This window comes from Primulina tabacum, chromosome 9 (genome assembly GCF_025594145.1).
Source record: "Primulina tabacum isolate GXHZ01 chromosome 9, ASM2559414v2, whole genome shotgun sequence".
Taxonomy (NCBI): Eukaryota; Viridiplantae; Streptophyta; class Magnoliopsida; order Lamiales; family Gesneriaceae; genus Primulina; species Primulina tabacum.
In genome coordinates, this window is record NC_134558.1 from 26,022,465 (window position 1) to 26,043,877 (window position 21,413).

General features: G+C 36.9%; 1 protein-coding gene across 2 annotated transcripts; it reads right to left on the bottom strand.

Annotated features, from left to right (window-relative positions):
* Positions 1-893: 893 nt before the first annotated feature.
* On the bottom strand, positions 894-20,477 carry LOC142555044 (pyrophosphate-energized membrane proton pump 3-like). 2 transcript variants are annotated; one of them, XM_075665687.1, is made up of 15 exons: positions 20,336-20,477; positions 19,592-19,924; positions 18,621-18,824; positions 18,357-18,508; positions 16,644-16,791; positions 16,430-16,562; positions 16,140-16,312; positions 15,810-15,930; positions 13,317-13,504; positions 12,694-13,131; positions 12,385-12,549; positions 12,090-12,245; positions 11,887-11,998; positions 1,488-1,707; positions 894-1,190 (listed from the first exon to the last, which is right to left on the bottom strand). In XM_075665687.1, the coding sequence occupies exons 2-15, from the start codon at positions 19,682-19,684 to the stop codon at positions 1,091-1,093; spliced, it is 2,403 nt and encodes an 800-aa protein (XP_075521802.1). In that variant the 5' UTR covers positions 19,685-19,924; positions 20,336-20,477; the 3' UTR covers positions 894-1,090. The 2 variants fall into 2 exon arrangements, with proteins under 2 accessions (XP_075521802.1, XP_075521803.1); XM_075665688.1 differs by having other exon boundaries at positions 20,340-20,473.
* Between the last annotated feature and the right edge of the window lie 936 nt (positions 20,478-21,413).

A 21,413-nucleotide genomic window follows, 5' to 3' on the forward strand; every position in this document is an offset into this window, starting at 1 on the left:
TTATTTGAGTCATCCATGAAAAAATATTACTTTTTATGATAAGAATATTATTTTTTATTATGAATATCTATAAGATCGACATATCTCACAGATAAAATTCGTGAAACTGTCTCAGAAAAAATCTACTCATCACTGAAACTGTGGCAACCATCTCAAATATATACCTAATTTTATATACTCAGATTTAATAGATTGTTCTCTAGATTCTTTGCCCGTTTAAAATTCTTGATTAGACGCTGATAATAAATGTTGTAGGGTAGTTTGGTATAACTATTGGTAGATATTATTATGAAGCCGATAAGTTGATATTTTATGTGCCACCAACAGACCATATAAAATAAAGTTGAAGATTTGCGATATTTGCCTTAAAAAAGTGTGGTGGAAGGACAAAATATATAAAAATCAAATAGGAAAAGGTTAATTATATGTGATAAAGATCTTATGTTTGGATAAGACGAAGTGGGGGACGTTGACTAGTATATAAAAGTTTTGATTGAAATCATGTACTTGTTTCCACTGTCCTTTCATATATAATATTATTATATGAAAAAATTTTATGACACAATTTCAAAAGCATTGATTGGCATCAGTATAGCTAACGAATTTATACCAGTAAATAATCAGCATGTTACCAATTTTCAGGACTAGTCCAAAATTTCAAGTACAAGCCTTTAGGAACTTGTTATGCTAATGTACATTCAAATCTTTATCAAGCAACTATCACATATTTATATATAAAAGTTACCAATAAATGTGTAATACGCTTGATATAATATACACACAAGCGTATTACACATTTATTGGTAACTTTTATGGGAAACAACTGTTACGTGCTTGCATATATACAAACACACGGAAACCCGGAAACTGGGTGAGGTCATGAATAATGTGTAACCAAATGGAGATGGTATATCATATAATAACCAAAATAAAATAAACGTTCGCAAGAAACACTTAAATATCCAGGTGAAGGAATTCAGATTAAACTAGAAAAATGATACCGGGCGAACAAAACGACGTCAAAAACTCAAAATACTGTGAGGCATTAGAAAATGTTCGCGTTTATGTATACCATGTGTCGAAGTTACGCTCACAGAAATACTGGAGCCATTACAAGAGTTATGGTTGCAAGCATCTTGATAAGAACGTGAATTGATGGACCAGCAGTGTCTTTGAATGGGTCTCCGACGCTGTAAAATATTGGAAGGAGATTGTCACTTTATCTTAAATTAACAGAGGTGATGATTGGTACCAAAAAAAAAAAAAACAACACATGGACCAGTACTTGTAGAAGGGAGAATATTGAATAATGAGAAATGGTATCAAACCAACTAAGAATTACGTCAAGAGCAGCTCTCTGTCTTTTGGATTGACAAATTTAGGGTTTTTTTTCAAGTGATTGCCCCTTTTAGTGTTTACCACTGAGATTTGATTGAGAATAATATAAAAAATTTGTCTACCAAGTTATTTGAACGGTTAACACTTACGTATCACCAGTAACTGCTGCTTTGTGGCAATCACTGCCTTTGCCTCCGAGAGCACCTGTTTCTATGTATTTCTTTGCATTATCCCAGGCACCACCCGCAGTGTTGAGGAAAAGAGCCATGAGGATACCAGAAACGGTAGCAAACATCAACATGGCTGCCACAACTTTGGCACCCAACAGAGGATGACCGGTATAATGTCCCAATACCCTGAATACCAAACCTAGAAAAACGAGACGTTTTTCATTAATTCATTTTTATGGGTAAAACAGGCAGACCCTACTTAACGACCACAATCACACAAGTAGCAGAAGGAAGGCCTATGGAATGCTGGAAAGCATGAAAAATGAGAATTAAAGACTTGCATACAATGTCAATGATTTGCTATCAAGATCCGACTTGGGTCTGGTTGGTAATTCAGATGTATAAAGCAGACACTTGACTAGATGGAAATTCACTTGAAATATAGAAGTTCCATAAGATTCTCATTTCACGTTATACCAACTAATTTAATACGTTGTAAGATTCTCATTCCACATTATGTCAGCTAATTTATTATGAGCACCTGAAACCATTCATAAAAATTAATGTAGGATTTAGGAAGCAGAATCATATCAATACAATGCTACTCTGGAGACTAGGCTGTGTTTGGTATCCGGATAAGGTGGGATTGTAGGATGGTTTTGGGGTAAAACACTTGTTTGGTTCGTTTTTTTTATCAAACCCATTGTATCAACCATTATTTTATTTTTTTATAAGAAATGATATTATATTGATTAATAGAATTAGTTACAAAAGTGAATCAATGGTCACAAAAGACAAAGCTAATTCAAATTCAAAATAGATTATCACAAAACTAGACCCCAACTCCTATATTTAAACTCTGCAATCCTCGAACTCCAACTTGAAACCCATAATTTAATCTTGTCCCGACACTCTGCAATTGAATCTTCATGATCTTCAAAGATCCTCTTACAGACTAGCCCAAACAGTGAACCACCGAATTCCAAAAAAAATTGTCCACCCTTCTCCCCAGATCCCGTCCAAGATCCGGCTTGAATAAATGCCAAGTTGTTCTAGGAGATATTCAAATCAAGCCGAACCGCGCCAAAGCTTTAAACCAAAGACAATGTGAGAAAGGACAATATATGGTCAAATGGTCCTGAGTCTCTGCCTCTTGCCGACATAGAACACACCAATTTGGACAAAGAGAACATGAAGGGCAAAATCTCAGACAATAATAATTTCCGAGCACCGCAATCAATGAGAATACTTGCACCTTGGATAGATGCTTTCCAAATTGTATGCTAAAGAGAAAAGGCAGGATAATAAGAAAAGAAAGAGTCAAAGAAAGATTTCACTAACATGAAGGATCCTAAAACCCACTCCCTCCTGCCTTCTACACCCTCAAACAATCCGACCTATCTAAAGACTCGATCAGATAACCTAATTTAATTACTCATCCTCTTTAAGATCCCGCTGAAAATAAAAATTCAAAGAAAGAGAAGAATAATTAGATGAAGAATTGAATTGTATAAAAAAAGAAATGAGATGATTATGGATTGACAAAACCGTGACCCTCGGGGAGGAAAGCTGCTCTTGCAGATTTGGCGTATTCTCGAGTTGCCAAACACCTTAAAAGGATTCCCACCTTCGCAATTGATCCCCAACAAAGCATTTTTTTTTCAAATTGATATTTAACCCGACATCTAACAAAATGAATATAGAATTTCAGTCATAAACCTCATATGACTCTCATTCTTCAAAAACAACGTATCATCGGCAAATTGAATATGAGAAATTTCCACCTCTCTGCCTACTTCCCATCCCCTACAAAGATCCATCGCCTTGCCTTGTCAACCAATCTGCGCAACACATCCACCACCAAATTAAAGAGGAAGGGTGACAATGGATCACCCTGTCTAAGTCCTTTTTCACCTTTGAATTTACACCTAGGCCCACAATTAATGAGAATAAAAAAGATACACTAGATAGCCATCTCTTAATCTATTTCCTCCATCGCTCCCCAAAAACCTTTCTTGATGCAACACAAAATCCATGAAACCCCGATCAACATTATCATAAGCTTTCTCAAAATCGACTTCAAAGACCCATCCACTCCTTTTCTTCGACCTATATTCCTTCACCAACTCATGTGCAATTCGATAACAATCTAGAATTTGTCATCCCTCAATAAAAGCATTCTGAGATCTGCAATTGTGAGAGATAATACTTTTTTTAACTTGATGATAAAACTTTAGCAATGATCTTGTAAAGACTAGTTACCAGACTGATGGGCCGAAAATCATTAATTTGAACCGATTCTTGTTTTTTTGGTATCAAACAAATATAGGTCTCTTTTGTTATTCCATTGATAATTCGCCCTTCAAAAAATTCATTAAACACCTTCAACAGATCCCCTTTGATTGTATCCAAACACTGCTGATAAACTGACAGCGTAAATCCATCCCGACCCGGTGATTTTGTTTCATCACTATCAAAGACTGCTCTCTTAATCTCTTCGTATGAAAAAGGTTCCCCCAATTCTGTCATAGAAGACTCCATCTATTCCCCACCATCCACCATCGTGTTTACTGTACAAACTTTTTAAAAACTCTATACAATGAAGTTCAATATGTTCTCTCATAGAAGCTCTGTCAATGGAACTCCATTCCACTCCATCTATTCCCCACCATCCACCATCGTGTTTACTGTACATATTTTTGAAAAACTCCATAAAATGAAGTTCGATATGTTCTCCGTCTGAAATAATCGATCCATCAGCCCTTTCCAATTTGTTGCTGATAGTTCTGCTCCTTCGTGTATTGAGTAACGAATAAAGAAATTTGTATTGCAATCCCCAAGATAACCTTAGCCTTTTGACTGATCAATTGGTTCTTCTTGCAAATTAAATCTTCTAAGGCGCATCTAGCTTCTCCTCTCATTCGACAAAGTGATTGATCCTGGCCCTCACTCTCCTTCTCATCCACCTCGCGGATCCTTTTTTCCATCTCCGCACATCTCACTTCTAAATTCTACCTCTTCATTACATTTCTTGAGGTAAGTCTTTATAACATTAAGCTTCCTCGTGAATTTATATCATTCGGTCATTCCCAACCCTGAAAGTCTTTGTTGTTCCACCAACTTGCAAATTCTTTCTTGAAGTTCTTATGCTCCAACCACGCATTATCAAATTTGAAAGGAGTCGGGCCCCAAGTTCCTTTTGAAGTGACCGGAATCAAACGAAAGTGATCTGATGTAATCCTAGATGCTATTGTTTGTCGATAATAAGGGAAAAAATCCAGTCACCCTCCTGAAAACAAAAATCTATCGAGTCTACAACAAATAGGAGATGCCCTCGTATTAGACCAAATAAACTTTGCATTCAAAAGCTCCACATATAACTCAATCCTGCCAGTTCATCCCAAAAAACTTGTATGTCCCGTGGTTTACACTAACCATTCAACAAAAATAGTATATTAGACATAATATGGAATGATCCTTAATTTATCTCCTCCACATAAATTTTATCAAACATAATACTATTTTATCACCGTATATTACATTTATTTATCACTCATTCATTAGTCATTCAATAATCTTAACCTTCGAAATAAGTGTGGCGTTAGGAAATATCATGAAAATTGGAAACACTGCAAGTTTTATGCTCTATGGATAAATTTTTTTTTTTGATGAGAAACATAATTTTATTAATATAGTTCTTTTAACATTACAAGAAGTGGACTAGCGATCCACTGCACCCAAATAAAACCATCTAATTTTAACAATACACATAGGACCAATCCCTTAAAATGTCAAATGTAGAGACTCCATAAAAGTTTTTATCCGCTCCAATCCAATCGGCTAACGTGAACTTGACTTTCCCCCAGATATCTTCCGTTGTTTCTTCTAACTCTTGGAAAATTCTTCTATTCCTCTGCAACCAAATTTCCCATGTAACTCCGTGGATTACCATTCTCCAAAAAATCTTACCTTTCTTACCGAGCATATAGCCAAGATCCGTATTAAACAAATCATTAGTTGTCCTCGGCACCACCCAAATCAGTCTCAATTCCACCAAAGCCTTGGCCCACAATGCATGAGTGAATTTGCAATGAATGAACAAATGATCTTGTGTTTCCACCTCCTGACGACACAACACACACCAATTTGGACAAAGAGAACAATTAGGATATCTCTTTTGCATCATCTCAGCTGTCGGTAATTTAGCAAGGATTGCCGTCCATGAAAATATCTGAATCTTTGAAGGAATAGGCACTTTCCAAATGATATTGAAAAATTTGAAATCATGAGCGCCATTATGTTGCACGAAAAAAGATTGGAAAAAAGATTTGACCGAGAACCTCCCGGATGGATCCCCCTGCCACTGCTGAAAATCTTCAACTCCTTCCTCTAATCTCACCCCATCTAGAATGCCTAATAGTGAAGATAGCTGCGTGACCTCCTCCTCTCGTAGTGATCGACGGAAATGAAGGTCCCAAGAAAAAGCATTTGTGGAAAAATCAAAGTGAGCAAAATAAGAAATAGGCAAATTATGAGCCAAGGAGACACGAAACAAAGATGGGAACAACTCCCGGAAAGATGAATCTCCCAACCAATTATCCTCCCAAAATCTGATTTTTGTCCCCCCTCGAACCACTAATCTCACCTAGTCGGTGATAAGTCGGGTATGATTTTGAAATGAACTTCCACGGACATCTAAAAGTCACATTCTTAGCCAACCCCGCATCCCATCCATTTTCTTGTATCCCATACTTGCTCCTTATTATTCTTTTCCACAACGACTCATTTTCAACATTAAACCTCCACCACCATTTTCCCATTAAAGCTATATTTCGTAAACAAATATTCCCAATGCCTAATCCCCCTTTCTCCTTCGGTCTACAAACTTTTTCCCATCTAACCATATGACAATGTGATTCGCCCTCATTCCCATCCCACAAAAAATCTCTCATTACTTTTTCCATCGCCCCCGCTATTCCTTTTGGTACCTTGAAAAGAGACAAAAAATATATAGGCAAGGCAGTCAACACCGCGGCAATCAATGTTAGTCTTCCGCCCTTAGACAAGAACGCCTTTTTCCATGATGCCAATCTTTTTTTTATCTTAATGACGATAGGTTCCCAAAAAGACGCTTGTAATGGGTTACCACCGAGAGAGAGTCCCAAATATTTTATTGGCCATTGTTCCCTGCGGCAACCAATTCCCCTCGCCAAATCTCCCTCTTCTACTTCATCTTGATTTAATCCCAGCAAAGCACTCTTATCCCAGTTGATCCTCAATCCTGACATATCACAAAACTCTTTCAAAATTCTCACCAAAAATCCCAAGTGATCCTCCCTCTTAACAAAAAACAATGTATCATCCGCAAATTGTATATGAGATACTTCCACCTTTTCTCTGCCCACTTCGTATCCTATGATGAATTTCTCTTCTTTTGCTTTGTCAACTAATCTACCCAAAACATCCACAACCATGTTGAACAAAAAAGGTGATAAAGGATCTCCCTGTCTAAGTCCCTTAAATGCTTTAAATTTCCCCCTTGGTCTCCCATTAATCATGATTGAAAACGATACATTAGACACGTATCCTCTTATCCATCGTCTCCACCTTTCCCCGAACCCCTTCTTCTTTAAGACGAAATCCAAAAAATCCCATTCAACATTGTCATATGCTTTTTCAAAATCAATTTTCAAAACCCATCTTTTTTTATTTTTCTTCCTCCCTTCTTCCACCAACTCATTTGCAATCAAACAACAATCCAAAATTTGCTTGCCCTCAATAAATGCATTTTGAGATTCAGACAATGTATGTGACAACACATTTTTCATCCTTGTAGCCAAAACTTTTGCAATTATCTTGTATAAGTTCGTAGTGAGGCTAATTGGCCTGAAATCTTTTACCTTTAACGAGTCATGTTTCTTAGGTATCAAACATATATACGATTCATTGGTCAACCCATTAATGATGCCTCCTTCATGAAATTCTGTGAATACCTTCGTCAAATCCCCTTTAACTACATCCCAACAATCCTGGTAGACCGCCATAGTATAACCATCGGGCCCCGGTGCTTTACACCTATCACAAGCAAACACCGCCTTCTTGATCTCATCTTCACAGAAAGGTTGTTCAAGCTCTACCCTCATATCATCGTCGATAGGTGTCCATTCCACTCCTTCAATCCCAAATCTTTCCACATCTGTCTTGCTATACAGTTGCTGAAAATAATCAACAATGAATTGAATTATTTGACCATCATCCTCTATGACCCCTCCGTCATCCATTTCCAACTTAGTAATCATTGCCTTTGTTTTTCGGTGGTTCAACAATAAATGGAAGAACTTGGTGTTGCGATCTCCTTGTTTTAACCATTTAATCTTTGCTTTTTGATATAGCATTCTATTTCGCCGGCACACCAATTCTTCCAATTCCCATTTTAACTTAATTTTTTCAGCCACCCCCTTCCGCATTCTCCCTCCCCTCACTCTCCTTTTCATCCAATCTCCCAATTCTGTTTATCATTTCTGCCTCCCTCATGTCACTCCTCCCAAATTCCTCCTCATTCCATAATTTGATCGCTTCTTTAATGTACTTAAGTTTTCTCATAAACTTATAACCCTCCCATCCTTGGAACTTGTGTGCTATTCCACCACATAGAAAATTTATCCTTGAAAGCCTTATTTTGCAACCACATGTTCTCAAATCTGAATGGACAGGGCCCCCATTTAATTTTCTCTGTTTCCAATACAATTGGGAAATGATCCGAAGTAATGCGAGGGAAAACAATTTGCTTATGATGTGGAAATAATTCCACCCATCCTCCCAAAAACAAAAACCTATCTAACCTGCTACATATAGGATTTGCCCTCAAGTTTGACCATGTAAATTTCGCATTCATCAATGGTGGGTCACACAATTCTAATTCCTGAATCAACATATCAAAACAAGCCATACTTGTTGTTTGTGAGTGGCTGTTAATTTTCTCATTCAAAAATCTTACAACATTGAAATCCCCTCCCAAACACCACCTATCCCCACACAAAACTCTCAAGCCCGCCAACTCATCCCAAAATCTATTCCGCAATGATGCTGTGCATGGTCCATAAACTGCCGTAAACCACCAAATATCCAAATCATTATTTTTATCGATGCAGAACGAAACTGTGAATTCACCAATCATATTATACGTGATGGATACCACTCTCGGATCCCACATAACCAAAATCCCCCCCGATGATCCAATTGAAGGTAAATGAACCCAATCAATAAACCTTGATTTCCACACGCTGGATATAAATTTTCTATCAATCACTTTCTTTTTTGTTTCTTGCAGAATAACTAAGTCGGGTTTCTCCTTTCGTAACATATCTCTAATGAATCCTCTCCTCGTTGCCGACCCCACTCCTCTTATATTCCAAGACAAAATCTTCATGGAACCACCTCTTCTCCCAAATTACGCAGTCCTTTTCTCTTCAACTCATCCCCGATCTCTACTCTTTTAACTCCCATCATCTTCAAACAACCATAATCTCCATCTTTGTCTGCCAATATCATCAACCCCCTACTATCCCTCTCACCCTCGTGGTTATTGATTCCTAACATACCCAACTTATCACCAACCAGTAAATCTCCCTCAACCTCGGTAATTCTCCCCTCCCCAGAGTTGTTTTTGAAAGATCGTTTGGAAGAATGAGATGAATGATTGGAAGAATGAATATGGGAAGCAGTAGTGGTGTGGTGTACCTTAGCCGAGGGTGATGCGAAGAGATCCCCTATGTCCTCCAAACCCAAGCTGGTGTGTGTCGTCGTGTCTGATGTAATGGTTATATGAGTCCCGGCATCGCTGAAATCACTATCTTCTTCAGAACCGTGGCATTGATCCTTCGTGAAATCCCTGTCATCCCATGTGGTATCCTGTTCCTTATGCAATAATTCATCATCCAGCCACTGTCTCTTTATCTTTGTTGTTGTTTCATCCTGTGCATTAAACCAAGCAAGCTTTTTCCCTGATTTCCTTCTAGTATAAACAATCTGATAATCCTTTTCTTGTTCACTAATGTCATGTTGATGATCGCAGCGCCATGTATGCTCACTCCATTTGTTGCTCAGAGATTGAACTATTCCTTTGTTGAAACCATGTACTCCTTTCGGACTCACCCTTTTGAGAATTTTGAGATGTTTGCTCCTTCTCGCTGGTTCTGATCCCAACACTTTAGAACCCTTACCCCCGTCCCTGCTTGAGGTCGGATCACCATCCTATTTTTTGCCAACAAAGACTTCTATCCCTTGAACAATCTTAGTATTGCTGTATTCCCATGCTTTGTGTTTGAAATGGACCTGTCCTTCTAATACCTTTTCTATTCCAGTAAATTTTTGTTGTGTATCTTCACCAACACTTGTATTCTGTTTGTATGCTGTTGTTACCATCACCTCCCTCGCATCTACTGCTTGTTTGAAATTTTCAGCGGTTTCCTCAATAGGTCTTTTCACTCTGCCCCAACCCGCTATCTATCTAGCCCCATCAACTACTACCTGAGCGTATGATCTTTTTTCGTAGATTTCATACGCAGATTTGTTGATTGAATCAACATAAATGCGCACGGTCAAAGGTCCACTAAGTGTCTGAATTGTCAAGGAGCTATTAATGAAACCCCCTTCTAGCCCCACCACTTTAATCTTTGCAGCTGCCAAATCCTTGAGCATAAATGTATCTTGACTAATATCCACCAATCCCCCACAACTATCCCCCACACTTTTGAGCACAGCTGTTGTCCACATATCCCATGGTAGTCCAACAACCCTGATCCAACTATTGCAGCATTCATAAACTTCTTCATCAGTGTTGACGTCACTCCTCCAACTTTCAAAAGTCAAGCAAATCCTCTTCTCGAAAAAGCATCTCTTGATTTTCAGATAAAACTCGAAATCCTCTCCACTATTCGGCCACCACATTGCTTTATTTGGATTGAAAGGGAATATCTCTATCTTCTTGGCAACCGCTTTACCAATGGCTGACTTTACCATCTCCCATGAAATATTAACACATTCCTTCGTGACTACCAAAGCTTTGTTCCACTCTTTGGTCAAGCACTGGCAGAATTCTCTGTGGGCATCAATGTTCCCTGATTCAGTAGGTTTTGAATGAATCTTTCCACCAAACAAGGATTGTCGATGTTGTTGGTTGGTTGATCTTCAATGTTCCTTTGAACTTACTGTTGTTCAAAATTCTTTCAATATAGTACACCAAACATTTCCAGACCTCCTCATATCTTCCGCTTGGAATAATAATTCGCTGCTTCTTACTGGATCGCTCAAATTTTGACACCTCAATGTAGCTTCCTCGGCTGTTAACAAACTTTTGCACCGAAACAACTGCTTCCCCCCTTCTGAATCTGTTAAAGGTATTTTGTGATTTAGGATATGTAATGTAATCCCCCATAATTTTCCTCATCCCATAAGCACTGTCACGATCAATATCCAGCATATAACTCGCATTCCGCGTTCTCTCTGTGATATTAATGAATTCTCCCCTTCTGCCCAGTGAGATTAGAAATAATTTTTGCTCTATTCTAACCTCCTCTACTGCTTCAGCAAAGTGGTAATTGCTAGTCTTCCTTGGTAACATCTCTGATGGTGGTGAAGGCTTCAATATTCAAAGTGGTTGACAATGTTCGGACCAATAACTGAGGAAAAGTATGTACGCTGAAAGGATTGAGTAGTATATATGTTGGGTTGATACAATAAACAGCCACAAATCGCTTGAAGATGTTCGACGATGGACGAAGAATAATCGTCGTAAAAGTAAATGATGGGTGACGGAATGAATGGTAGACGCAGTTGGACAATGGTCGGAAATGGTTGGTGATGGACGGCGGAGTAAGGCGAAAGTCAGCGGATTACTGCGTCGGATTATGGCAGCCTACTTACGTCATGTGAGGGCAAGACATTTTGGTCAGAAAGGACAGAAAAAATATGAGAATAAGCGTCGCCGGCGGCCGACGGCCATCGCCGGTGACTGGGAAAAAGTGTGACGGACAAGACTCAGTAGATGGAGACGCTGGTTGGAAGAAGGAAGGAACCGGTTGTTTGAACGTTGGGGAAGGGAGGAAGCATTTTCAAATTTTTCTCTCACTAGGCAGCATAATCCTCTATGGATAAATTGTATTACACTTGAAATCAATTGGGATCAGCTTGAAAATACTAGTCCACTTAAAGGCATCACATCGCTTCTAAAATGCCAAGGTAAACCTCCTGTGGATGCACAATGCAAAATTATGTCGTGTTTTCTCAACATTATAGTCGTATCTTATTACTCATGATGCATTGGTTGCAAAACCAATTAAAAGTAACAAAGGCTTGGAAAAGAGATGTAGAGACAAACCAACAACTATAGGAGATATGATTGCCAAAGCTCCAGGCTTTATCATCTCCTTCAAAGAGGCAGCTGCAACGATTGATACACATCGACCATAATCTGGTTTTTCCTTGTAATCCTGAAAGAGAGATGGTAGATAATTTGTTATTATGATTAAGACAAAGAATGAGAAATTAAGAAGTCCAAAAGAAAGTATGCAGGATACAAACCATGATGCCAGGTCTCTCAATAAACTGTCTTCTTACTTCATTGACAACCTCTTGTGCACTTCGACCAACTGCAGAACAGGCCCAACCACTAAAGAGAAATATAAGCATAGAGCCCAACAATCCACCAATAAAAACTTCAGGAATGGCAATGTCAACCTGTAAATGCGTCCCAAGAGAAGAAAAGATCTATAAATGCAAAAATGATCATACAATACAAGTAAATAAATATTCAATTTCAGGCAACAGAAGTCACGAAAAATACAAGGCTACAAGTTGAAGGATTGAGAGCATCTACCTGATTAAAGGGTAATTGTGAAAAGGCAGATATTTCATCCATATAAGCGCTAAATAAAAGAAAAGATGCTAGTGCGGCAGATCCAATGGCAAAACCCTTGGTGGTAGCTTTTGTAGTATTCCCAACCGCATCGAGAACATCAGTAATCTCCCGGACACTTTCAGGCTGTAAGAGTCAAATGTTCCATAAAGTCTCATATAAAGATCATTATGAAAACCATAAAAGTCTCGTACAAAGAGTGTTATTATAGCCTAATTAAAAGACAAACCTCACATTCACAGGTAAACATTATAAGATATTCCTTTGTACCTGCTGACTCATTTCAACAATCCCTCCAGCATTATCAGCTATTGGACCAAACATATCCATGGTAAGAACATAAGCTGCTGTACTGAGCATTCCCATTGTCGCAACAGCAGTTCCAAATAACCCACCAGTTGGGTTTCCAGATTCGTCAACCAGTCCTGAAGTCTGACCCAGCCAAAATGCTAAAATAATTGATATGCTTATCACGAGGACAGGAAGAGCTGTTGACTCCAAACCCAAACTAACTCCAGCAATTATATTTGTTCCATGTCCTGTGGAGCTAGCGAGTGCTAAATTACGTACAGGTTCATACTTGTAGTCGGTGTAATATTTGGAGATCCATACAAAAATATAAGCCATCATAATCCCAACCAAACCACACAAGACAAAGTTCAACCAAGCAGAAGGTGCTTGCTCAGTATATAGCATCCAGCGTGTGCACTGCCAATGCATACCACCATCATCAAATTAAGCAAGTAAGAGAAGCACCAGGAATTAAAAACACATGCATGCATGCATGCACACACAAAGGGGAGAAGGAACGAGTGAAGAAGAGGGAGAGAGAAATAAAATCACATATAGAAGAATCCTAAGAAGGATACTCCAAGAATCTGTAAAAATATTACCAGGCCAAAAACGATTACAGCTAGGATTATTGTCACAGAATATCCTTTCTGAAGAACTGCCATTGGATCCTCTATAGCACCAATGACTCCAGAGTCACGTGTATTCCGAATGGAAAAGATTCCCACTGATGATATCACCAGGTCAAATGAGTGAATAACGAGAGGAAACAAAATGAATCCCGATGGATCTGCATGTGATTGATAATACAGCAGCCACTTAGATTTTGTTTGGCAATGATATAACAATTGTCATGTAAAATCATCTCTTTACCATGTATCCAGACCACAGCATTGAATAGCCCTAAAGATAAAAGCAGTAGAAAATACATAGCAAGCCAAAACTGTAACAGCATTAGATTAACAGAGCCAAAAATTAAATAACTAGTGAAACATGTGTTCTGACCAAGGGGATCCAAAAATTAAATAAACAAAAACCTAGAAAACATGTGATCAAGGGGTGAAAAACCGGGACCGTGATTTCTTTCAAGAGCAAAAGACTCTGGAGAGAAACTGTTGGAAACGAAATTTCGGAGTTTGACAAATTAAGTGTGAAAAGATTGAACAACTGATCAAGAAAACTGAAGGCAACTGAACTGAAATTCATGAACTGATAGTTGCCTAAACTGAAGATTAATGCGTATATAATTCTAGCCAACTGAACTGAGCGAAACTAACTGAACTGTGTTGTCAACTGAACGATCAGTTGAGACTGATCAGTTACACTACAATCAGTTGAGACCTGATCAGTTAATCATATCGGCTAAAGAAGTCAACTGATTTTATCAGCTTCACATGTCATCAGTTAAGGACGTAGCCGACAACCGACAGTTTGTACAGAAGAAGTGGGAATGCCGCATTTCAGAAAAGATACAGTGCACGACTGTCAGAAGAATGTTGACATGGATATACAACAGATATAAAGATTCAAATGCATTCATTGCTACCATTGGAATCAAAGCCTATAAAGAGCCGAGAAGATCGGCTGAGAAAGATACGAAAGAATAACACAACACATACGAAGTTAACTGAGTCATCCGGTTATCAAGCGTTTCAGGCTATATCCATTCTACGCATATTCTTTCAAAAAGCTGAGTTTTACAAAAGCTCACACTTATCATACATATCCATAGCTTTCAGGCTATACTTTGAGCTTTAAGCACAAACATTCATTGTTGTTTTATTCGATCTTGTAAGATCAGTTGTGCTTAGAAATTACATCAGTTGAGTATTGATACAAATTGCAGTGATACTAAGAGTTTCAGTTTTTGCATTGTTAAGTCCAAACTGAAGTGGGTTTGTACAAATTACTGTATAGATCAAAATCTTTTAGTAAATATCATATCCTTGTGACAGAAGGGATGACGTAGGAGTGTTTGAAATCTCCGAACATCCACAAATCTTGTTTTGCTTATTATCAGTTTTTATTCTATCTGTCTTTCAGTTGTTTCCGCACTTTTATTAAGTTAACTGATTGACATTTGACAACAAGATTCCTCAATTCAGTTTATCACTAAACTGATTCATCTATCGAAAAGTTGTGCAAATTGTCAAGTGTTTATTCAACCCTCTTCTAAACACTTTATCACACGCAACAGATCCTAACAGAAACACAACCTCCACTCAGGTTAATTCTACAAAAGAGATGATTCCTTATGAGTTCCCACCAACCATATAAATCAGACAGCATTCTCAACCTCACTAATGCAAGAAGAATGATGCTGTTATACGATTTTAAGACAACTGATAACAGCAGATAAGCAGAATCAAGAATGTCCATCCCTCGCGTATTCACCACGACTGGCATACGGAACTGGAGAGGCCATAAACAATATTTTTTATGAATAGAAGACAGACTGCCCTTATTTGTGACTATGATGCAGGAATATGCCACGATATCAAGCCAATGGCAACTCAAATTTTACCATAGATTGCCATGCTAAATCCACATTGAACAATGCTAATAGAGAACAATTATTATAGACTATAAAAATGTTTCCAAGCAGATTACTGATTACAAAACAGAGAGAAATTTCAAAGTCCCTAATGATGTTAGTGCCTCCAAACGTCAGATATCACAAATAGGATAAACAAACTCAATTATAAGCACAAATATAGACAAAATGAATCCATGCAGTTAAGATACAGACGCTAGAAGTAACTTAAGTCACTCGCCATTTCATTTCTGCCCTATGTTCAAACTTCAATATATCGGATTCTGAAAATGACCTTGAACCTGACAATATGTTTCCAAAAAGAATAGGGTTTACATTATTTCCCATCCTCCAGGAAATTATCCTTCCTAATACAGTGGATAAAGAACAAAATTCTGTTAACCCTAATCAGCTCAAATGTACTAATCAACCTCAAAATATTTGGTGTATGCAGTTATCTCTCATATAAACCATGCAAATGCAGCCCATCCCCCATGAGCGCATGCTAAAAAATGTGAAAATAAAGTTAACTTTGCAGGTATGCTAAAAGACAAGTGCATACCTTCAATTTTACAACGTTGTGCCATTGCTCCACCAAGAATCATTGCACTGATTATTTCTGCAGAAATACTCTCAAACAGATCGGCACCACGAGCAGCACAATCACCAACATTGTCTCCAACCTTTAACATAATAAATTATGTGAGCGACTATAAGAACCAAATCAATGCTTTCCCAAGCTCCCACTATATAAGATCTAGTACCTCAATCATAGACTTGTAAAAATTGTGAAAAAGAAAAATCGTGTATATAAGTTTGTCGATCTCCTATAACTAATACGACCCAAAACGTAACTAGATGTAAACAATCAAATATAGCGAGACAAACTCACCAAATCAGCAATTACAGCAGGATTGCGTGGGTCGTCTTCAGGAATACCCTGCTCAACTTTCCCAACAAGGTCCGCTCCAACATCAGCTGCTTTTGTAAAAATCCCACCACCCAGCTGAGCAAAAAGTGCAACAAATGAAGCTCCAAAACCGTATCCGACAAGTAGAAGTGGCACTAGGAAAGAAATGAAGGGTCAGAGTATGGATAGCTTACATTGGTTGCCACAAGATTAAAAACAACAGCATTTCAAAGTTGACAAGAGTGTCGGGAAGATGAGAGAAAGGAACTTACAGTCGGTAACCTTCATTGTTCCAGGCGAGTCCACACCCAACCAAACATAAAATGTCGCATAAAGTATAGCAATACCAAATACAGCCATACCAACAACCACCAAAGCCGAAAAACCACCAGCACGAACAGCAATCTGCACAAGAGTGATGATAACTCATAACATTTTTTCTAGTTGCAAATGGTGAAATACAGGAATACATAAAGAATAAAAAACCTGCAATGCCTCTCTAGCAGATCGTCTAGCTGCACTAGCAACTCGAACATTTGCACGCACAGAGACCCACATTCCTACGTAGCCAGCAATACCAGAACACAGAGCTCCAAGAAGAAAAGACACAACGGTAACAAATGCAGTTGTTGACCTGAAATCATAGTTCATGCATTCTCAGAAACTTCTCTGTCCATGTAGTTTTTATATAAATGAAATCATAGTCAATGCATTTTCAGAAACTTCTCTGTCCATGTGATTTTTATATAAATAATTTTTTTTAAAAAAAAAACTTCAAAATTAATGTATATTGGTGGAGTTTTGCAAAAATACTGCAAAACTCCACTATCGGGGGACCAAAATGGGCAGCGGCAGCTTTTTTATTTAATTTTTTTCTTTTAAAAATTCGACACATCTCTGTCTAAAAAAATGGGACTTGAGACAACAAGCCAAAAATGAGAGTTGAAGCTTTCAATAACAGATCACCTTAAAATGATGAACCAGTCAACCAATTTTTTTTCCAAAAATTTCTTTGTTTGTATAGTATTAGGTATTTTATCTTTCAAACAAATTCGTACTTTTAAATTTTTTTAACAAAATCTTTTATTTATTTAAATAAAAGTTATTTAGTTTTAAAAAATAAAGGAATGTGTGTATGTATCTTGATCCACTTATTTTTATTTTTAAAAATTAACAAACACATATTTAAATAAATGAATGAAATTTTGGTTTATCAAAAATTACACCACTTTAAGGTGATCTATCTTTCAATTATTGAACTTTAGCTTCAACTCTCATTTTTGGTATGTAGCCTTGAGTCCCATTTTTTTTACATAAGAATTGTGCCCAAGTTCTAAAAGAAAAACAATAATATAATAATAATGAAAAAAAAATGAAAAAAAATTGTGTTGGTTTATTTTTCGAAAAATAAAGAAAGGTATGTCCACTTATTATTATTATTTTTTTACTAGTAATATGATTGATAATGATTGTCGGAATATGAAAATTCTTGAATTTTCACTTAAAATTCTTGAATTTGTGCATTTTTTTTAATATTTTATTTATTTAAATATACATTGAGTTAGTTTTCAAAAAATATAAAAGGTGTTTATGTGTGTCGATACACTTATTTTTTATTTTTTAAAATTAATGAATTAGAACTCCAACTTCCATTATTTATTGAACTATGCGTTGGTTTAGTTTCGAAAAAATAAAAGAAAGTATGTTTGTAGGTCTACTTATTTTTTTATTTATTTTTAATAGTAATATGATTAATAATAATATTAATAATATCGAAGGCTTCAACTCTCAGATTCGATAAACGAAAATATTTTAAAGATACACCATCTTAAAATGGTGTAATTTTTTATAAACCAAAATATTCTTTCAAATTATTGAAAGATCACTTTTGGTTTGTTGTCTCAAGTCCCATTGTTTTAAATAAAAGATGTGTCAAAGTTCTAAAAGAGAAAAAAAATAAAAATAATAATAAATACAAAAAAGCTGGCAGCGGATGCTTTTGCAGCATCTGCTACCAGCATCCTCTGTCCATTGCGGACGCTGCAAATTTCCGCAAAACTCCACCATAAACATTAATTTTGAAATTTTTATTTTTAAAAATTTGTTTATTAAAAAAACCTTGTCTATGATATGCTGCTAACTTGCTGTTTGAAGAGACATAAGGTAAATACCATATGGAAAACAGAAATCCAAAGTTACCTCCCCAAACCAGAAGATTCTTGTTGAGGAGTTGTACTGCGAAACAGGTATATGCTGAGGATCACTAATCCTAGTAAAATAGCCATCTTAGAGATAGTTCCATATTGTGTCCTAAAAAAACCTTCAGCACCATCACGTATAGCGTCTGATATCTACCATGAAAAACAAGAAACTCAAAACACCGAAAAGAGTTACTAAGAATAATAAAAACATGTTTCAGTGTGAAGGAAGAGTAAATTGAAAATGGTAAAGATGGTAAAGAACCTGGACCATTTCAGGAGGCCCCTCGTCCTTACTGAGCACCCACTTAGTCAGATACGTTGACAAGACAAAACTGACTATGCAAACTGAAAACACAAATACAATAATCGGGGAGGTACTTGCACCAATATAAAAGATAGTCCCAAGTCCCAAGAGCAGAAGCATAAAAAGTACACGAACATTTATTCTCATGATAATACGAAAGATCTGCAGAAAGCAATAACAGTAATATGTTAAAGTGAAAACAGAAAGCACAATGTTTCAAGATCTTTAAAGATAATGGAACAAACAATGAATAGGAAAAATATAGCAGCTCGCTTGATTTAATTTAATATACGACATCCACAGGAGAAAGCAACAATTCTCAAATGGAATATAAGATTCCACGTTAAATTTGTATTGCTACTTTTTCTTAGTACTTAGTTCCACACAATTGATGTCTAGAAAAAGATCCTGAAGATTATCCAAATTCGAATTGAAGGTGATGAATAGACAAGTTTATCCGGTGTCGGTCACTTCTGAACATATATACACAAGGAAGCAATTTGTGGGATCAGAAGCACATTTATCTCCTTGCACCCAAAAACAGAAAATACGATAAAGACAGCCCATAGAGGGAAATTGAAAACATGGATTTATGTGATGGATAACAGGTAAATTTACAAATTGTAGTGTTGTAAATTTTAACAAACCTGACAAAACAAGTTTTTGACGTACCGTCTTATTTTACTTTGGCAGCACAATATTTTTCTTATTTGGACAGACATGATTCAAAAACTATCACGCAATACAAAACTTTATCCTCCGATGATGAGTTCTTAACAACCCATTGGATGTTATTGTCAATAATCACTTGAAATTGAGCTCATTAGAGTAAATACTGGGTGCAAAAATAAGAGAATGAGCAACAAGATGACACAGGCAAGGAGACAAGATGCTACTTTGACAAGTCAAAAGGAAATAAATCCCCTTACCAACGGCATGTAAGGCTTGCCTCGCATATTAGGGAATGTCCTTGGCCTGTCCTGATAAGACACCAAGTTTCCACCCTCCACATCCTCATCCATTGCAATAGCTTGGAAGGAGTTCGCCCTCCGAGCTACAGGGTAAGGGTTGAACTCGCCACCTTGGGGCAAGTCACCCCCTGAACCTGATCGCTGTATTTTGAAGTTTGTTACTCGAGCAGCGAAGATAATAAAAATAAACTATGCCAGTATGTGTGAAGAACGGATGATATTATGCTGCTTTTCTCTTTTATCCCACCAGTTTAGTTTTTACTGTCAAACCTTCAAAACAATCAAATTGCCCTGAAAAAAATAATAACAAATAGTCAAGCTCCAGTTATCTAATTTTGCAATCACGAGACTGAAAAATTCTCAAACCCGCATTACTTCTGACTAAAATTTGAACAATTATCCTCAGAATTGCATTATTTGTCGACCTAAAAACTAATTTCCGATAACGTAGCAGGAAGTTAAATCCAACATTGGAGTGGACACGTGAATATACAAGACGAAATGCAAAAAAAAAAAAAAAAAAAAGAATCGCATCAGAACATTGTATTGTATACAAAACAATTTCAAACATCACCATGAAACAAATAGATTAGGCGCCAAGTACACATACAGATAATCGCTACAAGTGTTCGAAACTCTGGAGTAAATAATCAAGCATGTAAACAACTGAAAAAACAAACGAGGAATAGATAAGAAAACTACCAACAAGTGATCATCCGGGGAAACGAATAGGAGCTGAGATTCGCAAATTGGGGAGGAAAATTGACTAATCTGCGGCGGAATCTGGACGCCTATTATGCCGTTGAGTGATGGTGGTCTTGTTCGTAGCGGGTTTTAACAGCTCGGCTCCACTACAACTTGCTATTTGTCACGACTGAGGATCCAGCCAATAGATCGCTGCCACGTCGATATACTTGGCCTAGTCATCCACCCACTTACAGTAATCAATCTTTTTAATCCAAATATAAAAGAGAAGATATGATAATCCTAAGAATTTAATTAATTATAAATACATAAAAAAATGTAATTATGTAAACATCGCTAGTTATTTATAAAACACAATAAACAAATATTTTATAGTTTTCGACATTAAGTACTTTTTACGATCCAATTATCGAACCAAAATTGACCGCTATGATAATATACGTGGGCCTCAATTACTGAACGTATAATATAATATAGTTACAATACAATTATAATAAAAAAGAAACATAATAGCTGAAGCGTTACTACAATTTATTTATTCATAGCATGACGTCAAATGAATATTTTTCTACACAATCATACTTTATTTTATTTTACAACGTAGTACAACACAATCTACTAGTTTAACACATTGTTTGTCTTTCCTCCGGTTGTGGTTCTGGTTCTCCTGTATCTGGAATTTAAAGTAAATGGAAGAAATATATGTTAAGTCTTTGAGGACTTAATGAGGTAATAATCCAAGCTTCATGTATATATATATATGTGTGTGTGTGTATAACAAATGAATCATGATGAAAGAAAATGAATCATGTATATATATATGTGTATAACAAATGAATCATGATGATAACCCGACTTTGATCAGTAGGTTAGAAGATTCTGAAATGAAAGAAAATGAAGTATTAAGTCCCGACTGTCCCGATTCTAGAGTGGATATGCAGGCTAAAGAGGTGGCTCCCACCATTATTCGGTGTAGCATTTTTTCCCACATACTCACGTAGAATCTGTACCATTGATTAATACGAGCCAATGTGAACTCACACGTCACGTTGTTCAAATGAACCATATAACCGGA